This window comes from Ixodes scapularis, unplaced genomic scaffold (genome assembly GCF_016920785.2).
Source record: "Ixodes scapularis isolate PalLabHiFi unplaced genomic scaffold, ASM1692078v2 PGA_scaffold6__148_contigs__length_123643588, whole genome shotgun sequence".
Classification (NCBI taxonomy): Eukaryota; Metazoa; Arthropoda; class Arachnida; order Ixodida; family Ixodidae; genus Ixodes; species Ixodes scapularis.
The window spans coordinates 42,496,195-42,515,758 of record NW_024609881.1 but is presented as its reverse complement, the minus strand read 5'-3'; the positions used below and the strand labels follow the sequence as shown (position 1 = coordinate 42,515,758).

General features: G+C 43.2%; 1 protein-coding gene across 1 annotated transcript in view; it reads left to right on the top strand.

Annotated features, from left to right (window-relative positions):
• LOC8039626 (MAM and LDL-receptor class A domain-containing protein 2) overlaps window positions 1–19,564 on the top strand; it is a 297,389-nt gene that overhangs the window by 177,515 nt on the left and 100,310 nt on the right. Inside the window, exons 36-41 of the mRNA XM_040210496.1 lie at window positions 2,764–2,909; window positions 4,950–5,034; window positions 5,581–5,700; window positions 14,237–14,398; window positions 15,609–15,694; window positions 18,864–19,031. Coding sequence (XP_040066430.1) covers window positions 2,764–2,909; window positions 4,950–5,034; window positions 5,581–5,700; window positions 14,237–14,398; window positions 15,609–15,694; window positions 18,864–19,031 — 767 coding nt within the window. The remainder of the gene's footprint in view (window positions 1–2,763; window positions 2,910–4,949; window positions 5,035–5,580; window positions 5,701–14,236; window positions 14,399–15,608; window positions 15,695–18,863; window positions 19,032–19,564) is intronic.

The window sequence follows — 19,564 nt, the reverse complement described above, 5'->3', positions numbered from 1 at the left end:
GGGTGCCTGGGGTAGGATGAGCCTTAGTCATTCAGTGCTTGGGGTGGGTGGTGCTTTTCGTTCATGTGGTGCCTAGGGCAGGCCTTTGCATGGAAACAGACCACGTCACACCATTGTCGCTTTGTGAAGAGATGCGCGTGCATCCCTTCAGCCCCACCTCCCTTTCCTTCCTCCAATGCAAAGCCTTTGCGCTGAATTTTCTGGGTTACCAAGAGAAGAGAAGCGCAATTTCCTGCCCATTTTACTCCTCGTTTCGAGCGCCCTTTCTACACCGTCTGTTTCTGCTCCTCTTTTCCTTGTACTTTCCCCTAATCTCTGCTCCGCGCACTTTCTCATGTCACCTCTTTCTCCTCCTCTCGGTTCTGCGTGTTGGCTCCGTATCTCAGTCAGCAGCGTCTCGGCTTCGCCGTTTTCAGATCTTTTGATTGTTGTGAACCATCCGACCTACACATTTCGCGCTTACTCGGCTCCTAAAGCTGGTAGTCCCTATAAAGGTACCGCTTTCAAAAAAATATGACGGAATATAGTTATCACACAATTTAAGAGAAACATCTTTTCTGGCAACACAACAGTTTAGCTAGTCCAAATCAAGACACTATAAAAAACCTAAACAGAGACGACTTTGGTGGGCAACCAGTCTTCTGACAAGGATAGAGCTTCGTGTTGTGCAGTGCTTTTATTTTCACTATATGAAAACCCCATCATTTGCAGGCAAAGACCTATTATTTAAAAGTACTTACTCCGCCCATGTACCGAAATGCGGCCACATATTATACTTCCATTTGATCAGAAATTTGTCTCCTGAAATTTAGTTAAAGCATGCCATGAAGGACCCCTACAACTTCCTAGAAAATTAAAACTCGATAGATAAACAGTAAAAAGTCAGTATGTTTCAAGAGGTTGAAAGTTTACCAGCCCGCCTCCATGTTCTTATTTATTTCCGCCAATTGCTTGTTCTATGTTAAAATGTGTTTCGAAATGATGATCGAATATTGAAGAGACAATGGTTTTCTGTTTGCACGAGGTCATGAGAATTATATTTTCAAGGTATGAAATATATTTATAATCCCCCCACCCTCAAAAAAAAAAAGCGCCTTGACGTCCATCTTTGCATTTCACGTTAAATCTTGTGGGATAATTAGACCACGCGATCTAAACAGCAATTTAGCTTCCCCGCTAAATTAAGTGAAAACAGTAGTGTCCCTTGACCTACAGTCCTGAGAATTAAACAACTCCTCTCCGCGCTCAGTTTAGCAAGGAAATTGACATCGCAGAACCTATGCGGGGAAGTTGCCAAAAATATAATGTTTCTCTTTCCTCCCTGATAGGGCTGTTTAAAGTATAGTAAATAAATCCGAATAGACCATTTTTGAATACTGCATTGCATGCAATAAGTACGAGGAAGTGTTAAAAAGTATTTTCACCATATTTTTTATCCGGATAACATTAGAAACAGGATTAAAGTAATTTGGAGTTTTTCTTTTAACACGGCCCTCCCACTTCCAACACATGTGAACCAACGCTTCACGAACGCGAGAATGCCGCGGAATAAGACATCGTGCTGCTCACTCCGAAGCCCCCAGAGATGCACCGCCGCTTTCAACTCATCCATGCACGGAGCTTCATTCCACCGAGAATTACATTGGGTGATCTGAAAGAATTAAAATCGCTCAATGCCGGGTCCTTTAAGTATAGCAGATGCACAATGCACTGAAAACCTAGACACTTGTTTTTTTTTCACTGTCGCAGGTGCCAGGGGGGGGGGGGGGGGGCATTGTCGTTCTGCAGCAACACACTAATAGTCAGCAAACCATGGTGCTTCGACCTGATCAAGTATTTGGAATATTATGGAGCAGTTCTGAATACCGCGTGCTGTACGCTGAATTCCTTGGGAATGTCAACTTTGGCTAGTAGCTTTCCATTGTCCAAGATTACCATGAGCATATCCTTGTGCTGCATAGGCACTGCACGGAACTTATTTAATCTTTGCGACGAAGTGTGCCTTCATTCTCTGCTTGACCGCTTTGTCTCCGGCTGGGCATAGTGGATTTGACATTCATACCCAGCGTGAATGAGCTAAATAAAATTATCTCTCCCGGATTTATAACGCCGGAACCTTGTCTCACACGCATCCACAAGGCGCTCTTACTGTCTGGTGTAGGTTGTCTTGGTACCCACCTGGCGGACACTTTATTGTACTACGGAATATCATAAAATCGGTGCCGCACAGCGCCGTTACCACTGTTCAGTTCTTCAACCGTTGCATTAATATGGACATGGCAGTTTTCCTACACAAGCTGTTCAACTCTTATATTGAATGCGTCATTGTCAAAGTGTAAGCCCGGCTGGAGCAAGGCACCTCAGTCAGACTTGACTCTGTGTTTTTAAATGTTTTGTACCGGTGACGCACCTGTTGAAGTGACATAGAGGCGCCTTCATACTGCTTTAATATTCTGCGATGAATATCCGCGGGCATTTTTCTCTCTTTACCCAAAAACCGGATTTCTGGGCGCTTCTTTTCCCTGGTGCATGCTTTGAAGGTGGCGGTTATTTTTAAAGTGCTGTGCTTCCGTGACATTTTTCGACAAAATGCTCGACCGGCCTGCGCAGCTTCCATAAATAAAAGTCCAAACAATATTTGAAGCTCGGCAATCTATCGTGGTATTTAAATTTTTATAACTACTTTGCGGCTACATTTTGACTGCCTTGCCCTTTGGATATGCGGGTCGCTGACAATATTTTATTTTAATGCCTGAATTCAAGACGACTCATTTGAAATGGACCTGGACCTTGAAGTGAACGGACACGATATGACCATTTGGAGCTTGTACTCCGTCACACCCAAGGCACCAGAGAGAACCTGGAACATTGCAGAGGCTGTACTCGGACGTTACACTGGAGCAGTTAAGGTAAGTCGGTCGCATTCCCAATTGGGACTCAACTTTAATGATGGTTGCTGTCGCAGGATTTTTTGCAAAATATGTTCAGTCGTAGATATGTTTCACACCTCCCCTGCCTACAACTTCCTGAACGAAATTAAGAATAAGAAATCTTTATGTTGCACTAAGATCATATGGGTTTATGTTGCAACTTGATCGGCTCACTACGGATAATAGTGTTTTTAACCAAAACGAAACATGCACGTGCACTACGGCGTAGCGTAGATATTATGCATTTTGTAATTTTAACGTGCATTGCAAGATCCAACATTACAGAATGCATTAGCCTGTACGTCACACTACGTTTTTGTTTGTTGTTTTGTCGTTTTGAAAAAAAAAAATGCACTGTTGTCCGGAGAGAGTCGATCAAGATGCGACGTAAATATTTCGTATTCCAAATTTTCGGGGTGGCTCTATATAAAAAAAAGTCGGGCTTTTTTTTTTTGTTGTTTTCTTCTTTTTATTGTTTTCTGATGCAGTGAAACAAAAAAAAAAGAAGAGCTGTATGTGAGCGCTTTTTTTGTGTCCTTCCTCCAGTTGTTTCTGTGTCTTTCGGTCTGTTCCAATTTTTTTTCAGCGCGTAGATAGCGCCAGTGAAATCACCGTAAGAAAATGAAAAAAGGATAATGAATAAAAATGCCAATAAATGGAACTAGCAAGCGAGCTGGACAAGAATGACGAAAATAATCCTAGGAGAAGGGGAACAAGCGGGACAAAGGACAAAAACAAATCTCCAAACACAGCTATGTGACTGGTCCGCGACCAAAAAAATCCGCCTGGTCCGGACATCGACCCCGGAGCTTCTCCATTTCCAGTGAAGCGCTCTTACAACTGAACTAACCAGGGGTTAAACACCAGTAGAAAGAACTGGTTTTTCCAGCTGCCACCAGTCTAACATGAACAAGGGTAAAAGGCTTGCAATTTAAGGTTATGGTTAAAATTAATGAAATGCAAAGGTGCATCCGAGCCGGACAAAAATGACGAAAATAATCCCTGGAGAAGAGAAACAAGAGGGATAAAGGACAAGCACAAATCTCCATGATTTCTGTTTGTCCTTTGTAGCTCTTGTTTCCCTTCTCCAGGGATTATTTTCGTCGAGGATAATGAATGCGTTTTAAAGCATATCAAAGCTTACCCTTGTAATATTTTTATGTTTTTATTTTTACGCATTGAACGGTGCTGTTCATTTTGTGCTGAAGAGTGGTGTTCCCCTTGGAGACTAATAAAATTATCGCCGCGTCACTTTAAAGGCTAATTCATGCACTTGTTACTGCTTAGACGGCCTGCACAGAAGCACAGCCGGTCCTGAGCAGTCACAAGACCCTCAAACGCGGTTTTCAAGCCTCTCAGGTGGTAACCAGTGCAAGTGTTAACCAGCCTACATACCGATGTATGTGCATTAAAACAGCAGAAGAACCACGTGTCATGCACCTATTTAAAGATATGAATAGATATTGAGAGGGGAGTTTCCCACTGATGCAGGCCCGTAACTACCAATGCGACGAGGCTTTTGTTTGCACCTCGCGCTTCTTGGGGTGTCTCTTAGCACCGGATGTGTTTTATGAGTCGTGTTCTACACAAAAACTTCCATGAACGGGTGTCATAAAGCAGCGACACGTCGGGAGCGTTGAAAGACGCTAAGGTTACACATGAAGTTATGTAAAGGTCGAAACTGGATCGGTGTGGTAGCGGTCGGTTACGGAGCCCCTTAGCTGTGTAGCGCAGCTACTCTGGAAGCAAGGCGCTCAAGGAAAACACGCCCGGACGACAATGGTTTCATGACACACCTTTATGACCGCTTGCTTCATTGACGTCGCTCGTCACGTAAGAACCATATAAGATTGCGTATTTAAGACGCACTTATTCGTTTGGCCTCTCCCTGGCTAACGTCTGTGGCTAACATAAAAAATAGCCCAAACTATACATGGAGTGTGGTCTGCGTGTGACGAGTTCCGTCCTCCCTGGTGTTTACCATCATGAATAATATTGTGCAAATTTTGTTTTCTTAAGCTTCGCTTCAGGGAGTTTCAGTATCCTGCAAACGACGGGTACTTCGCCATAGACGGCCTCCAGTATGACAACTGTGACCTGCCGCGTAAGTATACGCAGCAGAGGTTTCTGTACCGTGATAACTTTTCCGCTTTTATTATCGCACTCGGACAATCGTCTCAGATGGTACTTAAAACCGGCGAATGAGCTCGTCTAAACTGTGTGCAGGGTGCCTCCTCAAAAGAAATTTTAATATGTTTCTTTCACTGAAAAAATAAACTACAGCACCAAACGCCCAAATGTAGCGCCAGCGGTCTGGACCAGAGATCAATGTTTCAGAGCTTGCAGTTGTTTAATTCAGAAGTTCCATCCTATTTTTGCAAATTTTTATAAATAAAACTGGCGGACAGTAAATTAAGAGGAATGGCGTCAGCTGACTAGAACGTGCGCCATTTTTATACTAAAATGAGATTTGTTGAAGATAACGGCATGCTATTAAATTTCCACATCTGCTCTAGCCCGATAGTGTCACATTTGGGGGCATATTTGGCGTTAGGCGATGCACATTTATTTTAGTGTTAAAAAAATTATTAAAATATTTTTTTGGAGGCGAGATGTACATTTTTTGTTGAAATAATTATTTTATTTTCAGTCCCCGATCCTTCGCCATGCGAAGATAATTTCAAGTGTGAAAATGGTGTCTGCATTTCTAAGTATGACGTATGCAATTATGTCGACCACTGTGGAGATGGCAGCGACGAACTTAACTGCGGTAAGTGCCAAGTTGGGGATTGTGCTTGCTGCCAAATTGTGCACAGCAAAGCCCTAATAGCCTTACACACCGCCGGCAAGGTGTCTCCAATTCTGTTTCTTCCACTTTTTTTTTAACTTTTTGCGGAACAGTAATGCCGAAGTTCTCTCCGTTCATCCGTTCGTCCGTGCGATTTCCGCTAATTTTAGCAGGAAAGTGACGTCACGTGACATCATGGGACGTACACTGTTTGGGAAAATTCACGGCACGCGGAAAACACGTGAAGAAGAAGACGGCACAAGAGGGCCCTTACTTAATCGCTGCAAACTCAGCAACAACAAATTCAGGAACAGACTCAGCGGCAGGCGTAGCAGATGGAATGGCAGACGCAACTGCAGTTGCGGCAATCAGAGGAACAATCGGTAGCCCAAGTAACACAGCAATTATATCAGCAGAAGCTGCCCCTGACACTGTCTCAGCAAGTGCAAAAGCAACCGCAGACACAGCGATTACAGATGCTGCAGAAATTCTTGGGACTCTGCTCAACGTTCCTTACGGCTGCCCCATGATCTAACATATAGGGCAGAAAAATGACTTATGAAATGCCCTTAAAGCTCCTTCAATGAAACTGCAGGAGTCTCGTTCAGCGCAAGGCGCAACTCAGACAGCGCCTGGGGAATAATTATGTGGAAGTTATGCTCCTCCCAGAAACAAGATCCAACCGAATTTTGATTTCAGGATACAGGGGACTTTATTATCCTTCGATAGTTCGCAGGAAGAGGCAAAGCGGGGCGGAAGGAACCGTCCCTGTCTATGAGGAGAGTATAAAAGCAGAAGCGGCGGTGCACGTCCACGAGCGAATACCGCACATCCAGTTCGACACGGGTGAGTGGTGCACGGCGGACCAGGAGGTGGTAGCAGCGAGGCTTGCCCTACCTGATGTAAAGAAAAGAATCCTTGTTGTCTCAGAATACCTGCGGGGTAAGGTCAAGTGGAACTTCAAGTACATTTTACAACTCAAGGCAAGATACCCGAACGACTATATAGTTATGTGAGGAGATCTCAACGTCCAGCTCGAAGGCTGGTACGACGGCGATGTGGTGACAGTACACGACCCGCAAGGAAAAAAAACTCGAATTATTTTTGGAACAATCGGAGATAGATCAGGCCAACGACTTCAAAGGCACAGTGCGATTGACGCCCAACCTCTGAAGCGGGGACTCCACCATTGAGGCTACCCTCGATCCGACGAGCATGGCAAGAAAGCTATTGACGACAGAGCAAGACACATAGGACAGTGACCACTTACCGGTTACCACAGAACTCCGAATCGGGGACAAGAAAAGTAAGTCGCAGAAGAGACCAACGAAAGTGGTCTCTTCTGCGACTTACTCTGTGACTCTGTGAGCAATTGTCATAGACATCCAAGGTACCCCAGACGCGACACAGATCGCCCAGCTGCTATGCACCGCTACGTGAAGAGCAACGGCAGAAGATAAGTCGTGGACGAGTTCCCGGACCCCGACATGCACCTCCTCAGCTTGTGGGAGAAGTGACTGCAAGCGATACTTAAGTGCAGAAGCAAAATAAAGCGACACCTCGAAGAAGTCAAGAAGCTAACAAGAGAAGCGAGGGAGACCGCGAGAGAACTGGATGGGACGAGTACCGTTGGCAAGAGCTCCGCGAATCCTTAGACCATACCACCCCGATTAAAAACCTTTAGAGAGTTTTCAGCGTAACACCCGTAACAACTAAACAAACATTATTGACGCTTCCACCGCACTTGACGACTGTGATGTTATTTGGGCTAGTTAGGCATATTTTTGCACTTTTCAGGCTTCAATCTTTGTCGTGTTCCATAACACAGTTATCTTTAGGAGAAGGCACAAAAACATGAATTGAAGAAACCTTTCGTCCAGGCAATAGTTCTTACGTCCAAAAAAAAAAGAATCTCAAGATAGAAGCATAGAAACCAACAGTTCCCAACGTTTTGAGGTCGATTTGACTCCTTCTTTAGGAATTGACTAAATGAAATGGGACAGCGGGAGCTTCGATTTCTTCTTCCTCCTCTACCGAGTTGATGTTTTCTTAACGTGAAGCAGGCCCTGGACGTAAGTAGAGGGTAAGGTCCGAAAGAACCTGTTAATGTTCCCTTTTTTTTGTTAATATGCCACGGCCCCAAGAACAGACGTTTTCGGATTTTTTTTTGTCCGTGCCTATCACGTCCGCGTTCCCGAAGGATGATATGGGACTCGTGAATCGGATTCACGACTGCTAAACTGCTCTAAGGAGAAAAGAACTGGACCTGCACTTCGCGCGCAGGCAGCTCCAACAACGCGTCCCCGGTGTGTCCCCGTCGCTGCAGTCGTTCGCTTCCAGCGTCGCCTACGCTGTTAAAGAAAAACGACAGGAATCTCAAGAAGAGAAACTTTCTAAGCTAAGAAAAAAAAAACACACAGAAAGACGAGGAGCTGACACCGCCAGTTTTTTTCACGAACCTGTCTTCAATACAGCTCCCCCCCTGCGAGGTCTTGGCAAAAGGCCACGGCTTCGACATGACCAAGACCCGGCCCTCTTTGCCAAAAATGGTTGCCGCGGTGGAGGACGGCATTGCGCGCCTAGACCCTAGCGTCCGGGAAGGTGTACGAGTTAAAGCGATAGGCACCCTTTCAAAACCTGCACGAAGGCAACACCACAATTCATCACGTGATGAAACGGCTGCGCTTCGGAAGCTCCGCGAGGATACTGAGATTGTGCTCCTGCCGTCATATAAAAGAAAATTGAGCGTCGTTCTGGACCGCGAGAGGTACCAGTAGAAGGTACGGGATCTTCTCGACAGTACAGCTTATGAAAGGCTTAAGAAAGACCCAAAATCCCAAGTTCAGCGGAACATGAACAAGGTGTCTGACATTTTCAAGGAATACACAGAATGGAAAGCCCTTTACTTCCATCTAATCAGCAGGAATGGTTCTCCGCTAAGCTTCTACGGACTACCCAAGACCCACCAACCTAGCGTCCCCTTGCGACCTATCGTAGACTTTGCGACCTCACCCCTCCGGGCGCTATCGAATTAAACTACACCGGACTACAGCTCCCTTCGTTGGAAACACGCCAACCCATGCGCTGAACACCGGCCACTTCATGGAGCGTGCCTCGCAAGTGAGACTCCGCGATGATGACAAGTTGGTGCCTTTTGACGTTGTATGACTCTTTACCAGCGTGCCAGGTCCCTTAGCAGTTGCTACAGCCAGAGAGGACCTCGAGAAGGACGAAACATTGGGCTCCAGAACCAGCCTTAGTGTGAATGAACAATGCCGCCTTCTCAAGTTTTGCCTTGGCACTGCATACTTCAATTTCAATGTGAAGACTTCAAATAATTCAGCGGGACGGCAATGCGCGCCTCCATTTCTTTCACAACGGCACACCTCACAATGGAAGTGGTTGTACAGAGGGCGCTAAGCACTTACGCCAACAGGCCAGAACAATTTGTGCGCTATGTAGATGATTGTTCTTGCATCGGGGAGAAATCAGAGGTAACCCATTTCTTGGCACACCTGAACTCTATAAAACCGGCTATCCATTTTACTGTAGCATACGAGAGAGATGGAGTTATGCCGTTCCTTGGTGCTCTGGTAAAAAGGCAAGGAGACAAGCTGAGATTCATGGCCTGCAAGAAAGCAACCCACACCGAACGCTACCTTGACATTAACTCGAACCACCACTTGAGTCACAAGGCGTCAGTGGTCTCTACTCTCCTGTCTTGAGCATCAACCATCTGCTCGTCGGAAAAAAATAGAAGAAAGGAGAAAGAGACCATCCTTGCTTACTTGGTGACCTCCAAAGAAACGGCTACACAAGGAGTTTTGTTCAACGCGTCGCTCGTCGACATTGTTGCTCGCGTAATAATTATGGATCGCTGGGTGACACACAACCCCGCCCCATCTCGCGCATCAGCGTAAACTATGTAAAAGGGACGAGCGCGACACTGGCGCGCGTGTTCCGAAAAGAAGGGATACAAATGTTGCAACAAGCCAGTGTCAACATTAGGACGGCTGATACCAAGGTCAAAGGATCGCGTACCAAAATAGCAAGCAGAAGGCGTGGTCTAAAGGATTCGTGTGCAAAGTGCCCCGCCTCATACATTGGTGAAACTAAATTTTTTACCGAACGCATGCGCCAGCACCAGAGGATGCGCGCAGTTTCAATAGCGAGCGTACCGCCGTCGCGGAGCATTGTGAGGTACTTGATCATCAGATTGACTTCGGGAACGGGCACTTCCAGCGACAAAGAGACAAATATCCGAAAACCTCTTTTCTTGGAGTCGTGGCATATTCAGAACACACCGGTGAACATTAACAGGCCCCTCGAGGCTTTACCATTCATTTGCGTCCAGGGCCCGCGTCTCGCTAACAAAAGATCAACTTGTTAGAAGCGGAAGAAGAGTTCGAAGCTCTCGCCGTCGCATTCTATTTAGTCATGCTCTGAAGAAGGAGTAAAGTCGACCCCGAAACACCGGGAACTATCTGTTTCCGAGCTTTTGGCTTGAGATTTTTTTTTTCGATTTTTTTTTCCCGAAACCAAACTAATTTCTGTCGAAGATGTTGACTTTTAGTCATATAAGTTGTCATATAGCTGAGGAAACACTCAATGTTTTGCTCTGGAATGTTTGTGTGCGTCATTTTTATTTCCACATAAGTTTTGTGACTTGTTTTGAAAGTGAAACTGAACAGCAATGCTGATACTAGAAAACAATATATGTGTTCACGCAAGCATATTTTACTAGAGGAACTCCCACAGCTTGAACCATTCGCACGAGAAGCTCGAGTAAGAAAATTGGGTACATTTTACCTTAAAAAAATAGGGAGTTTTAGTAGACCGTGTTTCCCCCTCCGCTAACCCTCCGCTACGAAGAAACCGCCACTGCGCCTGCGCGCCGATGGCCTTGGCTGTAGAGTTCCGGGTGGCGGAGGGGCTTAGCGTAGGGGAAAACACGGTGTACTAAAACTCGCCATTCTCTCAGAAATTCATAGCGCGTATTTAACAAAACTTCATCAAGCAAATAATATCAAAGACAACCCCACAGGCCCAACGATAGATGCTACCAAACAATTGTGCAACCCCGTCTTGCTTAGTAGCGACTTCCATCCGCTTCCTCCTTGGGTTCGGGTCTTCTCTCGTGGTATACACCGTTGACACGCACATCGGACACCCCGGGAACACTGACTGAACTGCTCCAGGTTTGAGGGGCAGGCAAGTTAGGGGCGGAGCCAACACGCGTCAGTTTGTGTCGTCAAGGTGGGAATTTTCCCGAATCATTTCAGTGTCTTTGAAATGAAGCTCGCGCACCTAGAATATAAATGCACCTTCGAGTAAGTAACAGAAAACGTGAGCGACGATGGTAGGAGAGTTGACAAGTGAGTGAAAGTAGTCTGTTTCAATCATTTACCCAACTCAGAAGCCTTTGAAAAGTGCTTAAATGCCATAACCGTGCGCCAAAGGAGGCGTAGTCGTACACTCCAATCGGATGACTATTACGTGCGTTTGTTTCGGAAAGGACCAAGGAGGACAAGCTTATCGAATATCGAAATGTTAATTTTCGCGTAACCACTCAAACTTTTACTTCCAGTCTTGTGTGCCTCCATGTCACCTTTTCCCCTGTCTACTACAATAACAATAATTAAAAAAAAACGGTCAAGTTCTGTTCCTGGTGGGGCTAGCGTTGACGAGGTTGTTCCGTCGGATCATTCGCACCCAAGCATCACAAAAACTATTTTAGTTTATAATACAGGAACGCGGTCACCTTCTAGTCTCGAATACAATTTTCTAGCCTTCGAGGATCGAAACATTTAAGTGGAAACGGTATGCTGTTGAAGATATTTAAGGGAAACAAGGGCACACGATTGACACAATGGCGTGAATGATGCGGTCAAGAAAAATACGACTGGCGAAAATGCTAAAACAAGAAGAAAAACACGCGCACTGCTATTTATTGGCTGTCAAACGCCGCCACATTCGCACCGGACATGAACGTAACAAGCTACTAGTAACTACTTTCTTCAACCTAGTTACTCCTTTCGGTAAGGAGTAACGAATTTAGTTGCTGTGCTTATAAAATGAACGCCTAACGTATTTGGTTATTTTAATGCCAAGTAACGTGTAACGGTATTTTGCTAATTTTAGGGAGTATCGTGTGCAACCCCGTTTAAGCAGCCTCGTTTTAATTAAAACGTGAGTATGCATCTATAGCGACAAAGGCAGGCGGGCAATCCGAGAGACAACTTAACAGTAAGACAGTATAGCAAAGTTTATCGCTGAACATCTCAGTCGAAATTTACGGCTGGTAATGTCCTTCACTCAGCCAACACACCAAGGCTCGTTGGTAAAATCTTCTATAATAGGGGTACAAACAGAATGTAAACCCTGAGGTTGCCAAGACGAGAAGGCACACAGCCCACTGTGAACTTCGAACTTTAAGCAGAGAAAACAAAAGAGAGAGAGCGGGGAATCGCAGATTCGTCAGCTCTCCCAAAACACAACACTGCCGTTTTTTCGAGCGCGTCAGTAGAACGACTCTTCAGCGTTGCCGGAGATCTCTTTTCAAAGAAGCGGGGAAACAGAACCCCCAAAAACTTTGATAGGCACCTACTGCTTAAGTGCAACAACCACTGAAAAGTAGACAATCAACCATGGTGCGAAAGGAGTGGTGTATTTGGTTGTTAAAATACCAAGAACAGCAACTCGTTACTTTTGAAGTGAAATAATTCGTTCCTTTCGAGAAGCGGTAACGAGCAACATATTTAGTTACTTTTCGAGCAAGTGACGAGTAATAATATTTAGTTACTCTTTGGGGGATAACGCCTGATTGGCACTCTCTCTCCGGATGGTGCCCGGGTGACGACAAGTCGCGGCATTGCGTTAGCGCACGACTCAATGGGGGCAAAAGGTGGTGCGTTGCGTTGAAACCGACTTCTCGGGCAATTTTAGCCTTCAGGCCTCAGCTCTGAAGTAGTTTGATGTCATCTCTCCGAGAACCCCGCGCCTGCGTAACGTCTTCTGAAGAAAGGATAGTGTAGTTCCTAAAAATTGCACTTGATGCATTCTTATAGGACTCTTAAGTTGAATGTCGCTGCAAATTTCGATTTTAGCCTACTAAGGTATTAAGCCCATGCCCACGTTACTGCACACACCATGTTGCACTCATACCCCCCGTTTTCCTTTCGGAATAATGCAATCCTAACATAAAAGTGCACCGCACAACAGTACTAAGGAGTTTTGGTAGATCGTTTCCGCTTTTCAAGTGCGCTTTCCGCAGTCTAGTGCAAACCCCCGAACTGCGCAGGCAAGGCTAGTAGCGCGCAAGCGCATTAGCGGTGTCTTTGTTGCAAAGGGAAAAACAGAAGGGAAACACGGACAACGAATACTCTCTGAAGTTTCTTTAGCCGCGTACCGACGGGTTTGGACTTCCGAACAAAATATTCTGCATGTTGCATACGAAATTCCTTCTTTATTGACTCGTTATTACATATTAAAACATGCGAGGATGTTTTGTATTAAAAGTTCTTTTTATCAAGCAGACGACTGTTTGTTTTCTTTCGTCGTCTGCTATCTGTTCTCGGGTCCCTACGCCTCCGGCAGGGATGTGCGAACAGATAGCGAAGACAAAAATACACAAAGAATCGCTTGGTTTTAGATATATTTTATTAAACATAAGAAGTTTATTTGTTTCTTCGTACAAAATGAAACAGATTAGGTTCATATATTTTCTGAAATTAATATTGCTAGTGTTATGGAGATCTCGGCGCTTTTCCTTTGAGCACTCAACCTGGGAGCGAGCTCGTAAACCACTGTGCCAATGACGCAAAGATCGGTATTGGGGAAAAGCGATGCACGACTCTCATTATTGCTCTATTTTTAAGATTTCGCCACCTTAAAGATTTACCCTCCATAAATTATATGTTTAACTTTGTGTGAAACGGCATTCGCGTGCCTTCTTTCAGATACCGCGCAACCGTTAACGCAAAAACGATTCAGATTTTTTTTAGTTTTTTTTTATTCTGAATTTTTTTTTGGAAGGATAGTCGATAGCACCAAAATTTACTTCTTCGGTCAATACCCTATATGAGCACCTTCCTCTACTACAGTGGTTTTGATGACAGTCCTTCAATGGTCAGAAAAAAATAAAACTTGTAGTCTCTGCTCTTGTGATCTGTATCCACTGCTACTGGGGCCCTCCCGCTGCCTGCTCTCCTCTGCATTATTCTTGATCTCAATAGAGTCGTGGTGCATTACCATAGATACAGGGGCGACAACGGAACCTTTTGCGGAAGTCTTCCTTCTATTCCCAACGCCGCTTTACCCCCGCCCCTCCCATCTTAAAACTAAGCCCGACCCTAAAAATTCTCACATTCCCGCCTGTGGCGTATAAAGCAGCGCGAGCAGCTGGTGAGATAGAGTATAGAAATAAACTAAATAAATAGGGAATAAAATAAATACACCCTTGTATGTTTGAATTCGATATTTTGTTTAATTTTAGACTCACACATGACAATCTTTCCAGGGGATCACAACCTTGGATGTAACTTCGATTATTCGTTCTGTGACTGGAAACCTGTTCTGCCTGAAAAAAGCGAGACCGCAACATCGACGTGGGAAAGGATTCGACCTGGGACTTTCCTGTGGTTAAGACCTACTCGAGACCATACCAGTGGCCACCGCGAAGGTGACTCATACTTTGCGGCGCTTGGCTGCAAAATAGCGTTTCTCATGCACTACTTCTAAAGCAGACTTTGTTTACCCAAGAAGCTCAGTTTGTCGGGACAAACTTTGGTTTTAATTGCTAAATTTAGAACCCTAAATCTAAAACATCTTTTTGAATGACCTAGCTTGATATTCCTTAACCAGGTTTTGGTTATTTCGACCCTAAAACTGCCCAACAAGTGGCAGACCTAAACTCCACTGTTCTATTTTAAGGTTCACCTAACTCCTTCTGTCCTTGGTTCCCACGAGAATGCCATATTTAGGCCTGTGTTCTAGTTCTTTTGGAGCAGCAATGAATTTAAAAATTAGTAAAAAATAACCATTGATTATTTAAAGTTCACATATAGGCCGCAAAAGTGTCTGCATCGAGGAGTAATCTGAATTCTTCAGGATTTTCGATATAATAATATTTTAGGTGTTTTGGAAACCCCTACAGGAGACATATGTTTATTCTTACAGGTCAAGATGAAGTCTGCTTTGCATCTCAATTTCTTTTATATTGCTTAAAACTTTGGGGAATTCAAACATTACAGTTATATATCAATTTCAAGATACTGCGGCTCCAGACCGAATGTCATTGCCGGATTGGTACAAATTTAAAATACAGAGAGAACCATAACACAAAAACACTCTCTAACGAAATATGATTTTTAGTGCGGAAATAACATTTTCATCTGAATGAACATAAGCATGTTATTTTGGGGTTTGGAAATGAGTATTGTATCTCGAAAGAAAATAAAAATGGCAATATTGCGTTTAAAGTTTTATTGCATGATTCTTCTGGTGAAACGGTCCTGGTGAATTGGGTGAATTAAAATGAACACGTATTTAAAAGTTAATATAAAAAATCCCAAGTAGAAGAAACTCAAAATAATTCCGTCTACTTATCATTACCCTAGATTTTAGCGTGTGAAACTTGGCTTTGAAGAAGTGCGATGGGGAAGCTAGAATACCTGAAACTTTAGTTTTCTAAAATCTTAAGGTACCTTTAAATTTCAAGAAGGGAAATGATGGTTGCATGTCTTTTTAGACTATACTCAAATGGCTGCATGATTGCGCTTTTACTTTACAACAACTGTCCCAGTTGCCAATGGCGACTAGACATTGAGAACCTACATTTATCTAGGTCGAACATCTCTGCATTGAATATTTCTGTAAATACATTTTTCTAGGTCGATTCCTGATTTTACGTCCAATGAACATGATGGTTGAATCTGAAATTGCTGGTCCTATTCTACAAGCCAACGGCACCTGCGCTGTGAGTAGCGAGATATTTATTTACAGGAAGTGTGTTTCTAAAATGAAAAAAAATTCTTTGCACGGCATGTGTTTAGGCGTGCGGCTTCACAAACAAAAACAAAGGTCTCTAAAACTACCACACGAAATTGCGACGCAGGAAGGGTAACGGTTGAATGAAACACGTAAGCGTAACTCGATAATGCTGCGGGCTACGTTTATTTGATTCCGCTAAACATAGCGGCTAGCGTTTTCCTGCTGAAGTTAGTAGCTCGGCAGTTCGGTAAATTTAGCGGAAGTTAGCCTTACCCCGAAGCTCTCACACGTTTTAAAATAAAACATCAGCTCAGCGCAACACGTGCTCCACATTCCCTCTCGGAATTTATTCGTGAAATAATATTTATAAAAAACAAATGCGTCAGTTATTTGCTCGCCGCCTTTGATGTTTTCATTGAACTTCGCGTGCATTACTGGGTACAGACGACACAATAACCGAACTAACCAACATTCAGTCGTTAATTTTTGTTTCGGGTTCTAATTAAAGGTTGTTTTTTGATTGTTAATTATTAGATGGCGAAGCCAATTTAAGCTGTTTTCGATATGCTTATATTATGAGCAATATTTCATTACTCTTCCAAGTTTCGTTGCGATATTCCCAAATTTTACGCAGAAAAAGCTGGGGAAAATATTGGACACACGATGAAAAAGCCACACCACTATAGTCACAAGCAGGCTAAAAAAACACACACACGAAAAAAAAAAAAAAAGCCAAGCGTGTTGAGATTTGCGACCTTTTCATCACATCGCAGCGAATGAAATTGCGGCATTGGCCGACACAGGAACAGATCACCAGGCAAGAATCGCGAAGACCCTAAGTCACGCCCAACGTTTTTTTCAGTTTTTTTTAATACCAATAACTATAGCACATCATTTCACACATGAGAACAATAAGCATAGCTTTCGCTCGTTTCTGACATAGACTTCGGTTGACGTAGCCCAACGTTGCGTCACCGTTTTGCTGGAACTCGTGCGCATTGAAGTTTACGTTAAACTTGGGTCCCATTTAAACACTGAATGTTCTCTCGTGTTTAAGCTCGCTTTGCGCTTCATCGAGGTAGAAAATGTGAAGAATCCTTTGCTCATGTTTTGTGTAAACGCTCATCATCACTGTCAGCTTAGAAAACACATGGCCTGGCTTATGATAGCCACGCTCCCTGATTCAGTCTTCCGCGTCCATATCGGCCAATGTTGTTTGCATCGGCTGCGGACCGATTGTGAAATGCTGGACACCCGCTACGCTCTGCATTTCCTAAGCTGCTTTCCGAAGCTGTATAGAGCGTCCCAAGCAGACGCTCCGCTGTAAAACAACCACGAGGAATTGTCAGTTGCATATTAAATGCTCAAACTTCGCCGAATGTTGAGTGAGCACGTCAGTTTCACCATGTGAATAGTGAAAAATCTCTTCCTGTAATATATATATATATATATATATATATATATATATATATATATATATATATATATATATATATATAATAAATATAAAACAATCTAAGAGCAAATATTTTACTAAGATCAAAGTTGGCTGCGTTCGCAGACGGCGACTTAGCGGAGCGTTTGATTGTGGCGCAGCAAATAGACAACAGAGTGCGTCGTCTGCTCCTTGCGCCTATCGAGAAATGACGACACAAGTAAATAACGTTTCTAATTCTGTCGTCTGCGAACATGCCCAACCTTCATTTTGGCAAGTTTTTCGCTTTCATTTTTTACAGGATGAAAACTTCCCCTTGAAATTTCCAAGGTTCAAACTGACCTGCTCAGGGAACGTTTGGTGAAATTTTGGGCATTATATATGCGGAGCCGATATCTTCGGCTCGTTTTACAGCGGGAGGTTTTTTTGGGACACCTTTTCGGACACGAATTTCCGTAGTGCTTTTTGATACTACTTTGCAGTGTTGAAGTAAGCAAAGAGTTACATTCTAAGAAGAAGAACGAGTACCTTATTTTCGCAACCCACGTTGTTTGAGCAACAAGTAATGAAACTTCACTACGTTCTTATGGGAACTTCTAGAACAGTGGTTCTCAACAATTGAGGCCTCGCGGACCCTTGTGGGTCGGCGGAGATGATGGAGGACCCCGTTAATTATTATAAGGATATAATAAATGGATATAACTTAAGGCTAATCTGAAAGAGACTTCTCCAATTGACGTGCACACTGGAAAACTCACCAGATAATTGGAACATTTCTTTTTAATTTGAATAAAAATACAACTTTTATTACCGGTATGACTGATAAGGCTGGGCTTCACGGACCCCTAGAGTGCCTCCGTGGACCCCAAAGGGTACGCGTTCCCCAGTTGACAACAACGTTTATAAAAGATAAAACAATCATTTTGACGTCATGTCGCACACTGACTGTAAAGCTGGAGAAGAGCAACAAAAAAATTCACTTATATAAGAATATTACTGCTGAAACCGTAAGGTGTAATTTTTAATAACCCCTGTGCTCACATTACATAGTTTTATTTGTTTTCTTTAATTCGAAGCTCTAGTTGTTATTATATCCATTTGCACTTACGAGTTACATACGACTTATCCTATTAAAAATAAGGAAACAATTGGCAGGAATCCCTTTAATTTCAATGCTCATGTTACATGGAATGCCGTATTTAAACAAAAACGGTCGTATATATATTTCTGAACACAAAAAAAAATGTCGCGTATGAGCATCGAAAACCGTTTTTTTAAATACCCCACTAAATCTAACAGGGAAACTTACCAAATGTATATTTCACGTGATGTCAGGCCATACATAATTTTAGCGTGAAACTGAATTGGCATCACGTGACGTTCTTTTAGCAGTTAAGTTTAGGAAGTTTACCCGTCAGATTTACTGGGAAGACTGAATTAGTGTTTAGTTCATGTGACATCAGTTTCCCTACTAAATTTAGAGGTAAATTTAACTTTTATTTAGGTTACGTCACGTCACGCCTTGTTGCGTTAAATTCGTTGCCAAATTTACTAAGGAAATGCACGCATTAACGGACAGATGAGTGAAGGGAGGTAGATTTAGAATTCAAGGGCATTACATTCATGCAATGATCTAATATCTGTTTTTATTAAAATATAAAAAAAAATGTTTTGACAAGCTTGGCAGGTTTCAAGGTGTAGTTGTATTTTCTCCCCCCAGATAACATTCTTCTATATGATCTACAAAGGCGCCCCATCTAAGCTTATTCTGGGAGTGAGATATGCCAAAGGCGGGCCGCTTACACAAATCTGGAGCACATCGACACCCACATATGGCTTTTACTTTATAGAAAGGATGATTGTTTTCGCAGAGGAGGATCCGTTCCAGGTAAGAAGGACTGAATGATTTTCTGCCTTGTTGAAAATTATCCTTTGATGAGTTTGATTTTGCCAGATGCATCTATATTAACAGAATCAGTGATGTAGAGCTAGTGAAGCAATTTACGATTCCCGGTTGTATATTTTCAAAAAAATAAGGATTAAGTTTTTTGTTCCATCAATTGTAATCAAAACAAAACTTGGAGGCATTTGAATTGTTATTAAATATTTTAGTTAGTAGTTAAATATGATACATAGACCGCAAATTCTGTCAGCTCCTATTTCATGGTCACAAGATAAAAACACAATATGAGGCACATACATACACGTATGCAAATAGCGTCTCCATGGAACGTGCTGTGTAGATAGTTTCTGGATGTTTCTTGTCTCCGAGTTGTAAAAATATGGTTATGTGTCCCCAGTGTTTCTGAGCCATGATTCTATTATCTTATAGCACATATTCGTAGCATATGTAATATGGAAGCACCTTTTTGCGGAGCTTCTTTATGGTCATGATACTTGATACTCTGGTGTTTGGAAGCC